The following is a 19,472-nucleotide window of genomic DNA, read 5'->3' as shown; positions in this document are numbered from 1 at the left end:
GCTTTACATGCTATATCCAGAGATACTGCAGAAGTGCAGTTTCCAACCGGTTAAGACAGAGTTAAAGACGGAACCTAACTATATGCTAGATAAGTATTCTACCACTAGCATTCCAGCTCCGGGTCCTACTTTTATTAGTAAGTCTTTCCATACTTCATACAAACATATACAGCTATGTAATTTGTTTTGTTGCTATCATTTGGAAGTAGAGGATTGTTTTTCTACAGTGCTAGGGACAGAACCTAGGGCCTTGAACACTCTACCTCTAAACTAGATTATATCTATATATTTTCCTTAATTCGTAACAACTGAGCATATGTATATATGATCAAACATTGATTTACAAAGCAGCAGCAAGAATTATCAGATACTTAGTATGTAGAAAGTGTTATATGTCACCACTAACTATTCAACTGCCACCAAAGTCAAATGACATGAGCACTATTTATTTTATAAATGACAAATCTTTGTTGTCACATAGTTAATAACACAGTACTCACTACAAAGCCAGTAAACCCAGCTGTAGCAGCATCCTGATCCATCAAAACACAAATAAGTGTGCATAATACACAAATCAGGAATTAGAACTTGGGGCTGGGTGTGGTGGCACATACCTTGAGTCTCTGCATAAGGGAGACAGACACAGGCGGATCTCTGTGAGCTTGAGGCCAACCTAGTCTACATAATAAACTCTAGGCTCAGAAAGAAAGAATAGAATTTGAGGGAACTTTCAGACAATATTCTCAACCAAATCTTAGCAAAAGAAATCAAACAGACAGTAATTTTATTAGAAGAAAGGGGAAAGGAAAAGCATATAATAGGATATCTAAAATCTGCCATAAACCTAATTATAGCTGAATACATGGTAGTGCATGTTTATAATCCAAGCAATAGCAATGAAGATGAAAGATCAAGTTCAAGGCCAGGCCACCCTGAGCAACATAACAATACACAGTAGCAAAACCCAGGTGCAGAGATACAGTTCAGTGGCAAAGCATATGGCCCTAAGACATGAGCACACACACATACACTCAGAAAGACAGAGAGGAAAGTGGAACAGAAAGAGGAAACTAGGGAAGCAGAAAATGAACACAGAAGCAGCAAAACTAGGACATGACAGCGTAGTGCCAGAGGCTGGTAGTTGAACAAGATGACTGTGGACTGTGGTAATATACTAAGCATTTCTTCAATGTACCTGGGATGGACTCTCTGATATGATGAACTAATGCCACGTACGCTTCTATTGAGTATCTGCAGTAAACAACAAAAAGAAAAGACGCAGATGAACTATTCATCCTTTTTAGGGGAGGGGAGGGTAAGGTTACAAGAAGGTCTCATGTAGCTCAAGTTAGCCTTAAACTTCTGTTCTTCCTGGCTCTACTTCCCAAGTGCTAGCATCATAGGAGTACACCGCCACCCCTGGCTCAATCTTATTTAAATGAATGCAATAGAGAGACAACACTATGAATTTACACATGCATTCATTTTTCAATCCACAAATGTAGAGGAGTACATAAAACACCCCTTGGGCCAGTAAGATATCTCAGCAGATAGATGCTTGTTACCAAACCTGATGATTTAAGTTCAATCCCTGGAACATACATACATGGTAGAAGAAAAAAACAACCCATGACACTTGTCCTCTGCTTTCCACACACACATACTGCAGCTCCTAAGGACTTTACATTTAATGAATCAAAAAAAAAAAAAAATCAAACCCTTAAGCAGATCTCTAGGGGTTGGAGAGATGGCTCAGTGGCTCAGTGGTCAAGAGCACTGTCTATTCAGCTCTTGGAACCCACATGGCAGCTCACAACCATCTGTCACTCCGATCTCAGGGCATCTGATGCCTTCTTCTGGCCTCCTTGAACAATGCACACATGTGATGTAGACACATATGCAGGCAGAAGACCCACCACCATTTATTACTTACACAATAAATAAAAATTTAAAACTAAAATAAGTCCCTTAACCTTTGCCTCTCTGGAAACTAAGGTAAAGTTCTAGTTCTATGAACTCTGTCTGGGTCATATTATAGCCAGTCTCACCAAAGTGAATCATGTGACCTGTATTTATAGTCGAAGACCTAAAAACCTTCATTATTCCTGCAAGTTTTTAAAGTCTAAAATTTCACCAGGTGGTTGTGGAGCACACTTTCAATCCAAGCACTGAAGAGGCAGGGGAAGGCAGATCTCTATGAGCTTGAGGCCAGCCTAGTCTACAGAGTAAGTTCCAGGACACCCAGGACTACACAGAGAAACCCTGTCTTGAAAGACCAAACAAATCAAAACAACACCCTACCCCATACACAAAAAAATAAAATAAAATTTAAAATATGTCACCCAGTAAGCACTTATTTTAAAAAAATGTTAAGCAAATAGAGACTCAATCCCTATTCTGTTTAGTGGCTGTACAGCAGCAAGTTAAACTGTCCACAGAAGGGCTGGAGAGATGGCTCAGTGATTAAGAGCACTGACTACTCTGCTAGAGGCCCTGAGTTCAACTCCCAGCAACCACATGAAGGCTCACAACCATCTGTAATGGGATCTGATGCCCTCTTCTGGTGTGTCTGAAACAGCAACAGTGTACTCATATACAATAAATAAATCTTTTAAAAAAAAATTTTTTTTCAACTGTCCACAGATTTACTCAAACAATAATCACTTATTAATTTGCTTCTGTGTGTTATATACTTTATTAGGTCCTAGCAACAAAAGCAATGTATACTTATTCAGGAAAACTGGAAAGGTAAAGAATGCCCTCTTCCCAAGTAAGTCTGACCCTCTCCGCATGGCATCCAGTACACGGTTGCTTCCACTCTGGGCTGGCAGGTGGATCTGCTTACAGATGTTGTGTCTCTCACGAATCAACTGAAGAACCTGATTAAACAGAACACATTATGGGTTACCTAACGCTAACCAAAGAATCATGTAGAAAAACAATATTCTCTACATTCTGGGAGGAGGTTGCTGCTGTTTTGTTTCAGTTTTTGTTTTGTTTCAGTTTTTGTTTTGTTTCAGTTTTTGCTTTGTTTCATTTAAGACCATATTTCTCTATGTAGATAAGGCTGGCATCCAATTCAGCAATCTGCCTGACTCTGTCTGCTTCCTGAGTGCCGGAATTGAAGGCATGTAACACAGTGCTCAGTAGAATACTACTCTTGTTGTTTCTCCTCAAAGGCTAATTTTCCAGTAATTAAAAGTTTGATTGGCCGGGCAGTAGTGGCACACACCTTTAATCCCAGCACTTGGGAGACAGAGGCAGGAGAATTACGGAGTTCGAGGCCAGCCTGGTCTACAGAGTGAGTTACAGGACAGCCAGGGCTATACAGAGAAACCCTGTCTCGAAAAACCAAAAAAAAAGTTTGATTGGGTGCACACATTTAATCCCAGCACTTGGGTGACAGAGGCAGGCAGACCTCTGAGTTAAAGTGAGTTCCAAGACAGCCAGAGCTACACAGAGAAACCCTGTCTTGGAAAAGAAAAAAAAAAACAGAAGACATAGTCTTGCTAAGTTGTCCTAACTGTCCTGGCACTCACTATGTAGCCAAGGCTGGCCTGGAACTCATAATCCACCTGTGTCAACTTCCCAAAGCTAGGATTATAAACATGAATTACACACTGGACAGGAGCTGGGATTTGAGCCCAAGTGTGTCTCAGGCTTTAGTCTAGGTACATCACATTGCCTCCTTCTGTCCTCACTATATCCCTGCCACAATATCACTACCATGCAGCTGCCCACCCTGACAGAACAAGTGGTCCCAGCCTCCCATTCAAAACCATCCCATTGCCTTCCTGACCCTGGGGGACTTTAAAATCTTCCCAAAGGGCCAGTAGGTCTGCAAGGAGATATTGTAATGTAACATAGAATCCTCAAAGCAGAATTCAAGGTCTCTGCTGTATACTACTGGATCCAGGAAATAATATGCTTTAGGGCGCTGATAACATTTGTTACAACACTAAATATCATCAACACTCACCTCATCAGGAAAATCCTTGGGGTGAGGAGAGGTGAAACGGATCCTCATTTCAGGATCTATTCTTGAAACCTGATCCAGAAGGTGAGAAAAACGAAGCCCTCCTTGTTTGGGTTTATAGTTGGTGGTAAAGCCACGGCTGAGGCTGGCAGATCCTGCATTACTGAAATGGACTTCTGAATTGTCCCGAAAACTATTAACATTCTGACCAAGAAGTGTCACTTCTTTTAACCCCTGAGAACAGGAAAGATATGTTGAAAACAAGTTTAAAACTTAGTGAACAGCTTCATGTCAAACCACTGATTAAAACTTAGCTGAATCAGGAGCTGGAGAGACAGCTCAGTGGTCAAGAGCACTGGCTGCTCTTCCAAAGGACCAGATTCAAATCTCAACACCTGCATGGCAGCTGACAACTGTCTGTAATTCCAGTTCCAGGTTATCTGATACCCTCATACATGGAGGCAGACAGAAATGGAGTCAAAACACAAATTTAAATAAATTTTTAATAATATTAGATGAGCCTACCAAGAAACATATAGAAATCTATCTTTATTCCAATAATTTCACACCTGAATATCTTATCTAAAGACCGAACAACAGAATAAAACCTGCAGTAAAGAACATGCATGCCAGTAACCCCAACTCAGGAAGTAAACGCAGGTTTCTATCACCATCAATCCCTTAAACAGAATATATCTATCCTAAAGGAGTTTTGTACTATAGGGGAGTTGAAAATGGGAAAGAGGGAGATAAACTTAGTATTTGGGCAGATGAAAATAGGTTTTACAAGCTATCAGAGATGGAACTACCTGTGGATAGGCGGGGAAGAGATAACATAGGTACATAACTAGAAAAGTTGTCCTAAGCCTGGCCAGAACATGCTCAGCAGAAGAGAGCTTGACTAACTTCACCTGGTCAGAAAGCTTCCTCACTTCATCTAGAATGGAGGCAACCGGCCGACTCCTCTCCCTGCCACGAGTGAAAGGAACGATACAGTAACTGCACATGTTGTCGCAGCCCCGCATAATGGATCTAGGGAAGAAAGGATCAGGACACAGTTAACAAGGGGGCAATGTTGTCTTAGCACATTTCAAGCAATGGGTCACAGCTCTACAGTTGTCTTAAGTTTTTTCTTTGCCTCTAACGTCACACTATCCAATGTGACGTCTGGAAGTGTATAATCACAGACTATGAACCAGACTGGAACTGCTGGAACGTTGGTGAGGAAGCACAGTGGTAAGGGCTGACTCAGCACCTGCAGCGCTGCTGTCTCTTTTTTTTTTTTTGGTTTTTCGAGACAGGGTTTCTCTGTGTAGCCCGGGCTGTCCTGGAACTCACTCTGTAGACCAGGCTGGCCTCAAAACTCAGAGATCTGCCTGCCTCTGCCTCCCAAGTGCTGGGATTAAAGGCGTGCACCACCACCACCACCCAGCACTGCTGTCATTTTTTATAGGTATATTAGTATATACCTATACTAATATTGGAACTTTTACGTAGAAAACTGAAAACAAACTCTCTGTCTATACATGTTATAAAACAGACCCTGAATTTAAAATATAGCTTGCATTTCTCACACAATCTTTTTCTTTGAGATGGGATCTTATGTGGATCAGGTTAGATTTAAACTTGCTTTGTAGCAAAAACCATGGATGATCTTGAACTCCTGATCCTCCTGCCCCTATCTACCAAGTGTTGCATTTACAGATATGCATCACCATATCTGACTCCAGCTTTGCTTTTCTGAGTCAGGGTCTATCAATGGAGTCCTGAATTGCCAGACTGCCTTGAACACACAGCAAGCAATGCTCCTGCCTCCTGCTCCCAACTGTTACGCTTCTTCCCAGCTACTGTTTTCTAATTCTAAACAGATGGCTTTCTAAATAACAGACACTAGCCTGGAACATACAAAATGGCCACAAATTCACAACAATCTTCCTGCCTTGGCCTCAGATTGCAAGCATATATTACCCCAGCTTTTTTTTTTAAAAAAAAAAAAAAAAAAAAAAGGTTTTCTATCAAGAAAGCCCAAAATACTTCCTTAAGTGAAAATAAACATAAAACAATAACATTGAACTGGAGAGATGGCTCAGAAGAGCACTGGCTACTCTTCCAGTGGTCCTGAGTTCAATTCCCAGGAACCACATGGTGGCTCATAATGATCTGTAATGGGATCTGGTGCCCTCTTCTGGCCTGCAGGCATACATGCAAGAATATTTATGTTTTAAAAGGAGGATATAGAAAAGAATCCATATACAAGTATACAAGGAATAGTTATAGAAGAATTAAGCAAGAAAGGACAGGCTGAGTGGTGGTAGCATGCTCCTTTTATCCCAGCATGCAGGAGGCAGAGGCAGGTCTATCTCTGAGTTCAAAGCCAGCCTGGTTTACAGAGCAAATTCCAGGATGGCCAGAGCTACACAGAGAAACCGTCTTAAAAAAACAAACAAAAAAAAAACAAATAAAAAAATCAAAAGAAATAAATGACTGACATGGAAACCTTTGAGAAATGGCGTCAGAGAGCAGGGAGCAGGAATGATGAGTGTGGCAGGGATGACGGTGTAAGGGGTTTTACTGCATCAGAGGTTGGTTTCTGTATGTTGTACCATAACTGTGCAAACTGATTCCTTTTCCTATGCTCAACATAGTAAGATTAGCATGCTACTCCAAAAGCAAGAGAGAAGGGATGGGGCCGCTCACCCCCAGCTCTCAGTGACTCACACAAAGGCAGAGGTGGCACTGGGGCTCGTCTGGACTGGCATGATATCCGCGTAGGTCTCATCCAGAGAGAGAAGCACGTTTGCTGCTTGCTGACCTGACTCCACAACAGCCAGCAGCCGGGGAAGGTCTCGATAGGCATCTGGGCCAGCCAAGAGATCGACCATTTTCTCCCTGTTGAGGATCTCTCCCTTCAGTCTCTCAGCCATGCAGCCTAGGAAGCAAAACAAAGTAGCAGCTTTTCCCTGGCTCGCCTGTTTCCTGGCTTTTGCTCAGTGCACATGATTTATAACTTGCATTGAATACCAAAACACAGAAAACTATTTTAAGAATTTTGTATTACCCTTCAAACTGAGCCCATAGCACTGAACCCATCTCTTCAACTACAAGAACATCATAGAGCAACTCAATCTTTTCATCATTGCTGGAGATGGAACTCAGCACCTACATACTAACCAAGCTCACTGTAAATGACTGAGCAGCATTCTCTGCCCTTCAAAAGCTTCTCAAACAGAAATTGCTTCTTCCCAAAGTTAAAAATTAATTACCATTAAAATAAAAATATTTTATATCAGAAGCCTATTTCTAAGTTTACAACTACACTTACACTTTTTTCTCTTTAGCCCATAATATTTACTAAACCTGAGAAATGATATAATTATGCTGATATAATTCATAAACCCCCCCCAAAAAACATTATTTTATTAAGTCCATAAAACTTTAAAGTGAACTAGTGGCAGCATACACCTTTAACTCCTGACTCAGGAGTAAGAGGCAGATGGATCATGCCAGCCCAATCTATGGAGTGAGCTCCAGGGCTTCACAGGAAAACCCTGTTTGGGGGGGGGGTAGGGGGGAGGAAGAGACATCTTTAAAGTACACCCTTTACAAACTCCTTACACTGATTAGTTGTTTGGGGTTTCTTTAAAGATTTTATTTTTGTTTATGTAAATGTGCACCTGTGTATGTATGTGCACATGAGTGCAGTTGCCTGTGAAATTTACAAAAGGGTATTGAATCTCTTGGATCTGCTATTACAAGCAGTTGTAAGCAGCCCAACGCAGATGCTGGGAACCAAATTTGGGTCCTCTGTAAGAACAGTATATGCTCTTAACTGCTGATACACCTCTCCAGCCCCACAGTTTGTTTTTTTAAGATTTTTTCAAAGATTTTGTTTATAATTATTGGGGTGGGGATGCATGTGACTACAGGTGCCTGTGTAGTCAGAAGGGTGTTGGATCTCAGGGAGCTGGAGTTGAAACCAACTCAGGTCCTGTGGAAGAGTAATATATGTTCTTAGCCACTGAGCCATCTCCCCACCCTAGCCCCATTGTTCAAGCTGTTAAATTTACCCAACCTAGGCTTGCCTGGCGGACACCACACAGGAAGAAGAGAAGTGGGCAGGTGAGCTTCCTGGAGACAGGCCACTGTTTTGCACAGCTGCAATGGCTGTACCTTGAAGAGGCACAGTCCCAGGGGCTTCATCTCAGGACTGCTTCTTGCTACTGATGTGTCTTCTCATGTCTGTCATTGCTATATTCCTCATATATGTGGAATGGTGTGATTCGGTGTGGAGAGACCCTCATTGCCTACAGCCTGGTGTGACTACTTCCTGGGTGATAGCCCATTCTATCGGGCAATTTTCCTACAGGTCAGCATGAAGATGAACTTTTATGAGATAATGCTGTTTAGATGAATTAATGATTTTATGGAATTCTGATTTGACTTAAATAATTTTAGAAAGTTAGGGTAGTTGACAGAAGGTTTAAGGCGACAGTTTAAGTTGTTTTGCCAGAAAAATATAACAAAGTCAGAATCAAGAATAAAATGTGCTCCCTCCATGTAGAATAGTGAGGGCTGCATCAGGTAGAAAAGGAGTCCAGTGAGCTTTCATGCATTACAAGAACATAACTGTACTCAGAGGAGAAAAATAGGCTGGGGACAAAAAAATGACCAAAGAAAACATTCTTTCTAGGTATGGTCTGAGCTCCTGGGTCATGTGATCTAGGGATGTGTCCACAGGTTTTGATGTGTATCTGGAAAAGAGACGGTTATAAATAAAGATGAATAATTCTATTATAAGAGTAGAGAATAGGGGCTGGAGAGATGGCTCAATGGTTAAGAGCACTGACTGCTCTTCCAGAGGTCCTGAGTTCAATTCCCACCAACCACATGGTGGCTCATAACCATCTGTAATGGGATCTGATGCCCTCTTCTAGTGTGTCTGAAGACAGTGACAGTGTACTCATATACAAAAAAAAAAATGTGTTTTAAAAAAAAAAAAAAAAAAAGAGCCGGGCGGTGGTGGTGCACTCCTTACTACCTGCACTCAGGAGGCAGAGGCTGTGTGTTGGCATATTAAGAGTGATTAACTTAACCATACTACAACAGTCTGCTATCCATAAAGTTAAATATATTAACCAAAATCTGGGACAGAAAAAAATACAGTTTTCTTTTGATTAAAGTATTTTTTTACCTTTGTGTATGCGTGTGTGTGTCTGTGTGTGTGTACACACGTGTACACTCCGGGATACAGAAGACAAAGTTGGTTCTCTCCTTCTATCATAAGAGTTTCGAGAATCAAACTCAGATCAGCAGGTTTGATGGCAAGTGCTCTCCCACTGAGCCACCTTACCAACCCCCAGTCATTTATTTTTGAACTGTATCCTGGCTAGCAAGACCAGAACTGTCCAACAGAACTTCTAACACGGAGAAGGAATATGCTAGACGGAAACGACTGCAGGGGCTGTGGCCCCTAATCAGGTGTGGCTACTCAGAAGCTGAAACACGTCTGATGTAAAGGAAGAAGTGATTTTTCTTTTTTTTTTTTCTTTTTTTTTTGGAGTTTTTGAGACAGGGTTTCCCTGTGTAGTTCTGGCTGTCCTGGAACTCACTCTGTAGACCAGGCTGGCCTTGAACTCAGAAATCCACCTGCCTCTGCCTCCCAAGTGCTGGGATTAAAGGCATGCGCCACCACTGCCCAGCCAAGAAGTGATTTTTGAACTCTTATTTTAAATGTGACTACCAGCTACCATATTGGTCAGGACAGACCTGGATTTTCACTTGGGCATGTTCAGTATTTCACATCAAAGATAATTACACTGGAAACTCATGTTGTCCTCCAGACTCCAAGGCTACTCCTGTAGCCGTCACTGTATCACATACTACATCAGGCTAGGAAGCTCATCACTCTCTGAGCACCGACTGCTTCCCAGTATAAAAAGCTCCTGTAGGACCATCACCTCACTTAATCTTGTAACTCTATCATCAAGTAAAAGAGATGCATCGGGAAGGGAAGGTTAATTTATATACCCTGTGATCCAGGCCTCTAGAGCAGTGGGTCTCAACCTGTGAGTCATGACTCCTTGGGGCTTTCACAGGGGTCACATATCAGATAGCCTGCATATTAGATATGTACACTATGGTTCATAACAGTAGCAAAATTACAGTTATGAAGTAGCAATGAAAATAATTTATGGTTGGGGGCCACCACAACATGAGGAACTGTATTAAAGGGTCACAGCATTAGGAAGCTTGAGAGCCACTGCTCCAAAGGAAAAACTCTAGTGTCAGCAGCCTATCCCAGCACTGTTTCCTAAGGAAGGCAGCAAAGGGATACAGAGTAAGCGATCATCACGGCCAACTCTGCTTTATCTTTGGCAATTCTTCTATTTTTTAACTCTTTGCTATTCTGACCAGGCGGTGGTGGCACACGCCTTTAATCCCAGCACTTGGGAGGCAGAGGTGGGTGGATTTCTGAGTTCAAGGCCAGCCTGGTCTACAGAGTGAGTTCCAGGACAGCCAGGGCTACACAGTGAAACCCTGTCTCGAAAAAAAAAAAAAAAAACAAGAAACAAAAACAAAACAAAACAAAACAAAAAAAAAAAAAAAAAACCTCTTTGCTATTCTAAGGCCAAAAGCCTCTGGCTTCTGGCAATTATCTTCTGCTAGAAGCAGGAGGAGATTAAAAAAGAAAAATCTAAGTATTTGGGTTCTTTGTTCTTCAACTCATGGGCCCCTCACTGATCAGATGAGAGGCTTGGTGTTTGTTAAGACTTTATGAGCCAGCCGGGCAGTGGTGGCGCACGCCTTTAATCCCAGCACTTGGGAGGTAGAGGCAGGCGGATTTCTGAGTTCGAGGCCAGCCTGGTCTACAGAGTGAGTTCCAGGACAGCCAGGGCTACATAGAGAAACCTTGTCTCAAAAAAAAAAAAAAAAAAAGACTTTATGAGCCAGAGAGAAAAGAAGAGAAAGAAAGGGGGAATTCAAACACACACATAAACACACACAGACACACATAAACACACTTTGACTGGGCCCAACCACCTGTCTCAACAATTCCAAAAGTGTTCATGTATACTTACATAAAACACATGTAACTATACATGTATGTATGCACATATAGAGACAGTTAGACACATATACATATAGATATATTGTGCATACATACAGACATATATATACAAATATATATATACATTTGGTGGATGGGGCAGAGGCTAGATGCCACACTTTATTTCTTCTCTCTGGCCTTTGTATACCTTCTTAGGCAAAAGTTCTTTATAAAATTACCTCAGATAAAATGTTACATAAATGGGGGTTACAGGAAGATGTCTATAGTAAATTAGTAAGTTCAAAGCAGTGTTTCATTCTACAAGCTCATTATAAGTTCAAAGCAACAATTCACACGGCCTTGCTCTATCATAGTGCACACCTGTGGCTGCATCCTTGGCCCTGACCTAGAATGAATGTGTTTCCTTGATCACAAATCTGTCCCAAGCCCATTTTCTTATCCTAGTACAATTAGCCTATGACACATGAAGGTTTACAGAGCACTACTTGCTGCTTTTAGAGGGCTCAAAATTACTTGTATAAACTTAGGAATTATAAAATCATCAATTTGTCTACACAGCATTACTACATGAGAGTACAAATTCATGTTAATCTGCCCAATAGGGTGGGCTGATGCCCAGGAATTACTAGGTCATGTAACAGTGACAGGAAAGGCATATCAGCAGTGAGAAGCAATCCTGGGATGACATCTCATTTTTAGAGCTCACCTATCACAGGCCATCCAGAATGGTGGCCCATCTCCAGAAAAGTCACTTGCTAGCCTTGGCCCCACCTAGATGGCTTCTGTCACTCAAGTAACACAAGTCTCAAAACAGAATAGTCTGAAAATAACTGGATACCTAGAATCCCAATTCTCAGAGGTACTCGGGAGCGTGGTCGCTTTGTCTTCAGGACTTTCAGCTGATGTAAACGGTTCCAGATGGCCTGCTCAGCCTTCTCCCTGCAAAGATCCAAAGTAGTAAAAATGAGCCAAAAATAAACTATAGAGCAAGACAGGAGAACAGGACAATAGAAAGAAAATAAAAGCCATCTGAACCCTTTCACAGGTCTCTACCTTTAACTCAGGAAAACAAACTGGGAAGCCACCACTTGTTATCCTTCTCTTACCCTGGTGATAGCCTCCCTATACTTCTCAAAATCCAGACTAGCCTTAAACAAAACTCAAGAACCATGTTCTTCACAAACCCTTCCCCAGCTCTTCTGTGAGTCTCCTCCCTTCAAGCACAAGCCACCTTAACTCTGCTTCTCTTGACCTTGGTAATTTGTTTCTGTTGTTTCAAACATTCTGCAGCAGTCCATCTTCCTTGACCTCCCAAATACTAGGATTACAGCCATAAGCCACCACCCTGGCTTGCTTGATGTTTACTTAGTATTCTGTCAGATGTTAGTGGGCTACTTACAGATTTATCTTAGTCCCAATATTAAACCAAGCACTTTAAAGCCTGGATTTATGGAAGGTGCATTTCTAAATCTCTCCTAACAAACAGGTCAGTCAGTATCTTTCAACAGAGGCCCCATAAAAAAATATGTCAGATCAATAAGTTAATGTTAAAGGCAGGTATGGAAACACTAACATGCCTTGAACAAACAAACAAACAAACAAGGGTGTGTTTGCTTGTTTTTAATTCATTTCTTTAATTTGGTATGTATATGGGTATTTTGCCTACATGTATGTTTGTGTACCCAACAGCCATGTGCCTAGTGCCTGTAGAGGGATCATATCTGTAGGGGGTGATTCTGATGCTAAGGTCCTGTTCCCCAATTGGTTCTTGATCAATCAATAAAGATGCCAGGGACCAATTTGCTGGGTGGAAGGGAAAAGGGGGGGGGGGGGACTCCAGGTCCTCCCGGGAAGCTAGGATATACAGGAAGAGAAGGGAGATGTCACCATGCTTCAGAGGGAAAAAAGGTGACCAGCCACATGAGATCTCAGGCAAAGTGACGATAGGCCACTTCCCCAGGCAGGAGATTAGAAGCACACAGCAACTGAGCCAATAAGGCAGGTTGAAAATAAGTTAGTATCTGTGTGTGTATCTGTGTGTGTGTGTGTGTGTGTGTGTGTGTGTGTGTGTGTGTGTGTTTCACCCATGGATCCAAAAGAATATGGGCAGAGCTAGTAGCACAGTCTGCCAGGAGCTTAAAGCCAGATGCCCTGGAACTGGAACTAAAGACAACTGTGAGCTGTCTGTCATGTGGGTGCTAGAAACTGAATGAACTCAAGTCCTCTAGAAGAGCAGCCAGTGCTCTTAACTGCTGAGCCACCTCTCCAGGCTATCACTTTTGATGAATTTCTTATGATCAAGTTCTTCCTAGTCACCTCTGAAGATGCCAATCATCTCTTTTCAGAATTCTGTTTCCCAACCATTTGGCTACACATCAAATCAGGTTCCTACATTACAAGAATATGCCATTAGTGGCCAGAACACATCAGGAAATTTAGGAGCTCAGCACTTTTGGTTTAAAAACTCTATATAATGTATAGAGCTTGGTTTGGGCATTTTTGTGGCTATTCTTTGCATTTTAGGCAGATCTCACTGTGTAATCCAGGCTAGCCTAGAACTCACAATCCTCCTCCTCAACTTCTACAGTGCTAGGATTGTAGTGTGTACTACCAGATAACATGGGTTTTATAAGAGAAACAACCACTCAAATTGCTACTGTGAGAATTAAATTAATACAACCACGTATACTGTTCACATGGAACCCAACAAGCAGGACATGCTTAGCAAATGCCAGCCAGTTATATCAGGACTATCTCTACCACAGGAAAAACTCTTAACTCTCACTGACCTGTGGCCATTGGTTCATCTCCATAAGTAAGCCTCCTTGACACAATGATACACAATATATTCACTTCTTATGGAAAGAACAAAATTGTACCTGATAGAACACGTGACAAGAAGGATCACATCAGCCTAGTAGGGAGCAAGAAAAGAAACTTATAAACTTTGAAATTAGCTTTGCAGATTCACTACCATGCAGTCCACCTGCCTTTTTTCTATTATTACGATAAAACATACATAAAATAAATCTTATCATTTTAACCTTTTTTAAGGCTACAGAGCTATAACAAGAACACTTGAACACTACAATGCAACCACTACCACTGTCTCCTTTGAGGACTTCCCAATGAAAGTTCTTTATCCATTATCCATTAACTTCTTAAGCCTTACCTCCACTCTCCACAAGCAATCTTTCTCAAATTCTACATCCTCCTGCCTCCACTTCCCAAGGCCAGGATTACAGCCACATGCTACCACAAGTTTGGTAACTCCTTCCTCTAGATGAACAGTATCGTAAGAGCTCAAAATAGCTGAACTAGTATATGCCAGTCCTACAGTACATGTCACTAAAAGAAATTCACACATCACTCAAAGGAACTAACTAAGCAGGCAACATCCTCTTTCTGAGATATACCGCATCTAAGAACTTGCACCAAAGCAGAGGAGCCGAAGTCCAGGAAACAAGGAAGCAAGGAATTCAAGTACCTCTTGGAGGTTGCTGGTCCTCAAGTAGCCACTCTTCTGTAAAATGGACCAGGCTATCTCTGTGTCGTTCACATTCATCTGACAGCCATAGGTCTCGAGGTAGACTACAATGAAAAGCATAGTAATAGCCTTCCAGAACAAGGAAATACAACAGCATATACACACACCTATTCATTGTGTAGTATTTGAAATATAAGGGAAATGTACCCCCTTAAGAATCAAGGAAATAGGCCTATAGATGCAACTAAAACCATAAGGACTAATGATCATTTTTATTCATCTAAGAAAAGCCTAAATTCAACTTCCTGGTGTTATAGTTCTCCCTCTAAATAAAGTGGTTCTCTAGCCTCTGGAAAGAGCAGCATTCGCCAGAGGGTACACACTGCAGAATAAAAATAAAAAGACATGGTCATATTATGAAGTAAAAATACAAATTTACACAAAGTTCTAAAACATGAATTTCACACTTCAGTAGGCTCTTTCAAATCATATTTTAGTTACAACTCCATTATCACCAGCAGGCTATAATTCCAAGTGGAAGCCAGGCATAGTAGATCATACCCATATAGCCAACACATGGGAGGCCAAGGCAGGAGAATCATGAACGTGAAGTCAGCCTGAGCTACACAGTGAGCTCCAGGACAACCTGGGCTAAAGAGACAGATTATTTCTCAAAAAGTAAAACAAAAAAGGGGTACAGGAAACATCAGGGTTTTCGTTTTGTCTTGCCAGGGGTCTCACTATATAGCTCTGGCTAACCTGGACTCATTATGTAGACCAAGCTACCCCTTGAACTCACAGAGACCCCACTGCTCTGCCTGTCAAGTGCTGAGATCGAAGGTGTGTGCCACATGCCTAGCCAATTCTTTTATTTATATATTTTGGAAGACAGTGGGCACATATGCCATGGTACCAGTTCGGAGGTCAAAGGATAACTTGGGGCAGTCAGCTCTCTCCTTCCACCATGTGGGTTCCAGGGATTAAATTCACATCATCAGATTTGACAGCAGCAACTTTACCTTCTGAGTCATCTTGTCAGCCCCAAGAAAAAACATTCTAAATCAGAAGAGGTGGCAGACATTAGTGATTCCATCAGTTAGGAGCCTAAGGCAAGAGGATTATTCATTCCAGACTAACCTATGCTACACAACAAGACCTAGCTTCAAAAGATAGGAAGTAGGCTTGGCCAAGATGGCTCAGTGAATAAAGGCTTCTGCCACCAAGCCTGATGACATTTAACCTCTCAACTCACATGGTGGTGGGAGACAACCAAGACCCACAGGTTATCCCGACCTTCACAGCTGCCACACACTGCAATAAATGGTGTAATTCAAACGCAATCCTAAAAATTATAATTAAAACAGGGATTATAATATCTCCACACGTAAACAACAAGAGGACTGCAACTCATGTGTGCATGGCTTTGATTTTTTTCTTGAGGAAATGAGGATGCTGAGGACGGAACTCCCGCTAGGCAATCACCTCTCCACACAACTCTCCGCCAGCCCAGCCCTGGGGTTTCTTTAGAGTAATGCTACTTGGTAGGCTCTGATGATTTTATAGTAAGCAACCCTCCCACACTATCAACTACTTAAAGCCAACAATGTAATAAGAGAACAGTAAAAGCATTCAGGTCACAGATACTGTGGTAGAGCAAAGAAGCCAAAGGGAAAAAAATAAAGCCAACCTTTTCTCTGCCTTCCTAGAAGTTCATTCGCTGAGAGATAGGGAGGTGGGTCCTCCACTTCTGAAGAAGATGGTTTTTCTTGAGGAACTGAAGCACTTCTTAAAAAATGCTGGAAAGTTGGTCCAGTGGCTAGCCTGGAGCTGAAATCCTTCTGAACTCCCTCTGAGCGCCTCTCCTCTGGACTAGGACAGGAAGTGCTGGACACACTATGTGCCCTGCAGGTCCTAAGCAGCACCCAGCACATGGAAGTCAATGGTGCTGACAACCTCTGTGCTTGGAGGACACACTGTAAAGGATGCATGGCACTTGCAGTCCTAAATCTGTAACAGAATGAAACACACCAGGATTTCTGGAACATTCGATAAAGGAGCTGCTCTGGACACTCCTCCTGGCTAAAACAGAAGAAAGTATGCTTCTATCAGGGGAGCAGGATTCATAAGAGGTGCTGAGACTTAATCTCAGGATTATCTTGGGCTGACCTGGAACTCAACTCCCTGTGTAGTCCAGGCTGGGTGGATTGTGAGGTTATGTGAGGTTAGGTTTTGTTTGTTTGTTTGTTTGTTTGTTTTTTGAGATCTTCCCATGTAGCCCAGACTGACCTCCAACTCTCTTCATTCCTCTCACTTCAGTCTTCCAAAAGCCAGACTCACAGGCACATACTACCATACCCATTTCAAAGGTACTGTTGTTTGTTTTGTTTTGTTTTGTTTTGAGACAGGGTTTCTCTGTGTAGCCCTGACTGTCCTGAACTTGCACTGTAGACGAGGATGGCCTCAAACTCAGAAATCTGCCTGCCTCTGCCTCCTGAGTGCTGGGATTAAAGGCGTGCACCACCACCTCCCTTAAGGCACTTTTTGTAATAGTTTACCTTAATCCAAGCATGATAAATCTATATTCCCAGTAATTTGAGAGGCTAAGGCAGGAAGACCATTTGAGCCCAGGAGTTCCAGGACTGCCTGGACAGCATAATGAGGGCTCTTAAAATGTATTGTATCTCTAATTTACAGGTGAAAATAACTAAAGGAGGCCCAGTGACATGGCTTGGTGAGTGAAAGCACTTGCCAACAAGCCTGACTCCCTGAGAGCCACACAGTAAAGGGAAAGAACTTATTTCTATAGATTGTCTTCTAATCTCTACACACACTATGGCACACATTCATGTGTATAAGCACACAAACAAAAACCAAATAAGTAAAACATAATTTAAAAAAAAAAAACCTACTCAACTGTCAGAGACTTTTAGTTTGATTTTTAAATTTTTTTCACATTTTTATTCTTGTGCATGTATGTGAACCATCTTAACTGCCCAGATGTGAGGTTTCAAATCATCTACCTCTGCCCTTTAACTGCTGTGTGACCACGTTTTGGCTTTTTTTTTTTTTTTTTTTTTTTGGTTTGGTTTTTCGAGACAGTGTTTCTTTGTGTAGCCCTGGCTGTCCTGGAACTCACTCTGTAGACCAGGCTAACCTCGAACTCTCGAACTCAAAGAAATCTGCCTGCCTCTGCCTCCCAAGTGCTGGGATTAAAGGCGTGCGCCACCACCGCCCGGCCGTGCGACCACGTTTTACAAGTCAAATTCCCACCTCTGGACTACAAATGCCACATCAATTTTTTTAAAAAAGGAACAATAGGACCTTACCCTTTGCCAGATTGGGGGGTCGTAGAGATTTGGCTTAGTGGTTAAAAGCATTAACTGTTCTTCCAGGGGTCCTGAGTTCAATTCCCAGCAACCATTCACTAACAGCCCACACCTCTTTTCACAGCATGGACCTTAAGAATCAGAATGTCGCCGGGCAGTGGTGGCACACGTCTTTAATCCCAGCACTTGGGAGGCAGAGGCAGGCAGATTTCTGAGTTCCAGGCCAGCCTGGTCTACAGAGTGAGTTCCAGGACAGCCAGGGCTACACAGAGAAACCCTGTCTCGAAAAACCAAAAAAAAACAAAAAAAAGAATCAGAATGTCACTGCTGCCTAGCCGGCCAAGGCCAGGACCTGGGAGCCTTCATTTCTGAGTGTTAGGATGAACCTGGTGGGAGGATCAAACGCAAGCTCAAAGTTTTGCACAGCACAACACGGCAGGAACCACCTACCACATCCCAGAACGTGAGTGCTGGGCGTGGCGGCGGCACTGCGTGAATGCCCGCAAGTGCCCGTAAGAACCCGCAAGAACCCCATAGCCACCCAGCGAGGCCTATCAGACCCCCATCTCTGTTTCACAAGAGGAGGAAACGCTAGGGCTTGGAAGGACGCTGTAACTTGGCCAAGGTCATACAAAAGTAGGCAGCGGTCTTACTCAAGCCTAATACTGCCCAGTGATACCTTTCCCTAGCGCTTCTGGCTTTTCCTGGATGCTGCGAGCCCGCCTGCGCCACAGCAGGTCACTCGCAGGACACCATGTCCCTCTCAAGTCTCTCACCTCCCACAACAGTGATGTCCGCGTCCGAAACCGGAAACTGTCAGCCTGAGTGGGTCCCTACTCAGTAGTCCTCCGCTGCGCTCCTAGGCGTGCAACTTCTGTTCCGCCGTGACTTTCGCCCTCGGTGTTCTAACGGAAGTGTTTCCTGCCGGCCTAGAGTCCCAGGCCACTGGCTTTGAAAAAGAGACGTAAGACCCACTTCTTTAAATGCTAATACCTCCCCTCCCCCAAAATTAAACAAAGCTTAAAACCATGTGGTCAGTCTTAGAGTATCTGTCCTTGCCCCTAAGAGAGTAAAGGATTCTTGGGGGTGTTCTGCCCCTGGAAAATAGGAGCTCTGACTTCTCCCCATGCCTGTCACCGTTAGCTCCCTCATGTCTTATGTACTTTCCTTCCCACTCCGCACCAGGCTCTTTAAGAAAAGGGCCACCATGGGGCTGGTGAGAAGGCTCAGCGTGTAGGACACCTACTGTCAAGCCTGACGATATAATCCCCAGAATTCACAAGGTGAAGAGAGAACTGACTCCGGCAAGCCCTCTGAACTCCACAGATAGGCCATGGGACATGCAACGTCCTCTCCCCCACTCTCAACCCCTACACACACACACACACACACACACACACACACACACACACACGTCTCCCGACACGTTAGCACACTTCGGTGTTCTCAGGAGGCAGAGGCAGGCTGATTCGAAGCCAGAGAGAGCTACATAGTAAGATTCTGTAGATGATTCATAAATGATAGATAGATAGATAGATAGATAGATAGATAGATAGATAGATAGATAGATAGATAGATAGGAAGGACAGGATAGGATAGGATAGGATAGGATAG

At 42.7% G+C, this 19,472-nt stretch overlaps 1 protein-coding gene across 3 annotated transcripts in view; it reads right to left on the bottom strand.

The window, feature by feature from the left end:
• Cdk5rap1 (CDK5 regulatory subunit associated protein 1) overlaps positions 1-18,667 on the bottom strand; it is a 30,483-nt gene extending 11,816 nt beyond the window's left edge. The window contains exons 1-10 of one of the 3 annotated variants that reach the window (XM_028775277.1): positions 18,635-18,667; positions 16,220-16,539; positions 14,533-14,636; positions 13,925-13,959; positions 11,884-11,984; positions 6,695-6,905; positions 4,888-5,008; positions 3,980-4,210; positions 2,782-2,879; positions 1,196-1,251 (exon numbers count right to left, since the gene is read on the bottom strand). In XM_028775277.1, coding sequence (XP_028631110.1) covers positions 1,196-1,251; positions 2,782-2,879; positions 3,980-4,210; positions 4,888-5,008; positions 6,695-6,905; positions 11,884-11,984; positions 13,925-13,959; positions 14,533-14,636; positions 16,220-16,520 — 1,258 coding nt within the window. In that variant the 5' untranslated portion in view covers positions 16,521-16,539; positions 18,635-18,667. Of the gene's footprint in view, positions 1-1,195; positions 1,252-2,781; positions 2,880-3,979; positions 4,211-4,887; positions 5,009-6,694; positions 6,906-11,883; positions 11,985-13,924; positions 13,960-14,532; positions 14,637-16,219; positions 16,906-18,537; positions 18,588-18,634 lie in introns of those variants that run through there. The other 2 variants (XM_028775278.1, XM_028775276.1) reach the window with 2 other exon arrangements.
• Positions 18,668-19,472: the final 805 nt, after the last annotated feature.

Source organism: Grammomys surdaster, unplaced genomic scaffold (assembly GCF_004785775.1).
Source record: "Grammomys surdaster isolate TR1022 unplaced genomic scaffold, NIH_TR_1.0 254, whole genome shotgun sequence".
In the NCBI taxonomy this organism is placed as follows: Eukaryota; Metazoa; Chordata; class Mammalia; order Rodentia; family Muridae; genus Grammomys; species Grammomys surdaster.
The sequence above is the reverse complement of the archived record's forward strand: the minus strand, read 5'-3'. Positions and strand labels throughout refer to the sequence as shown.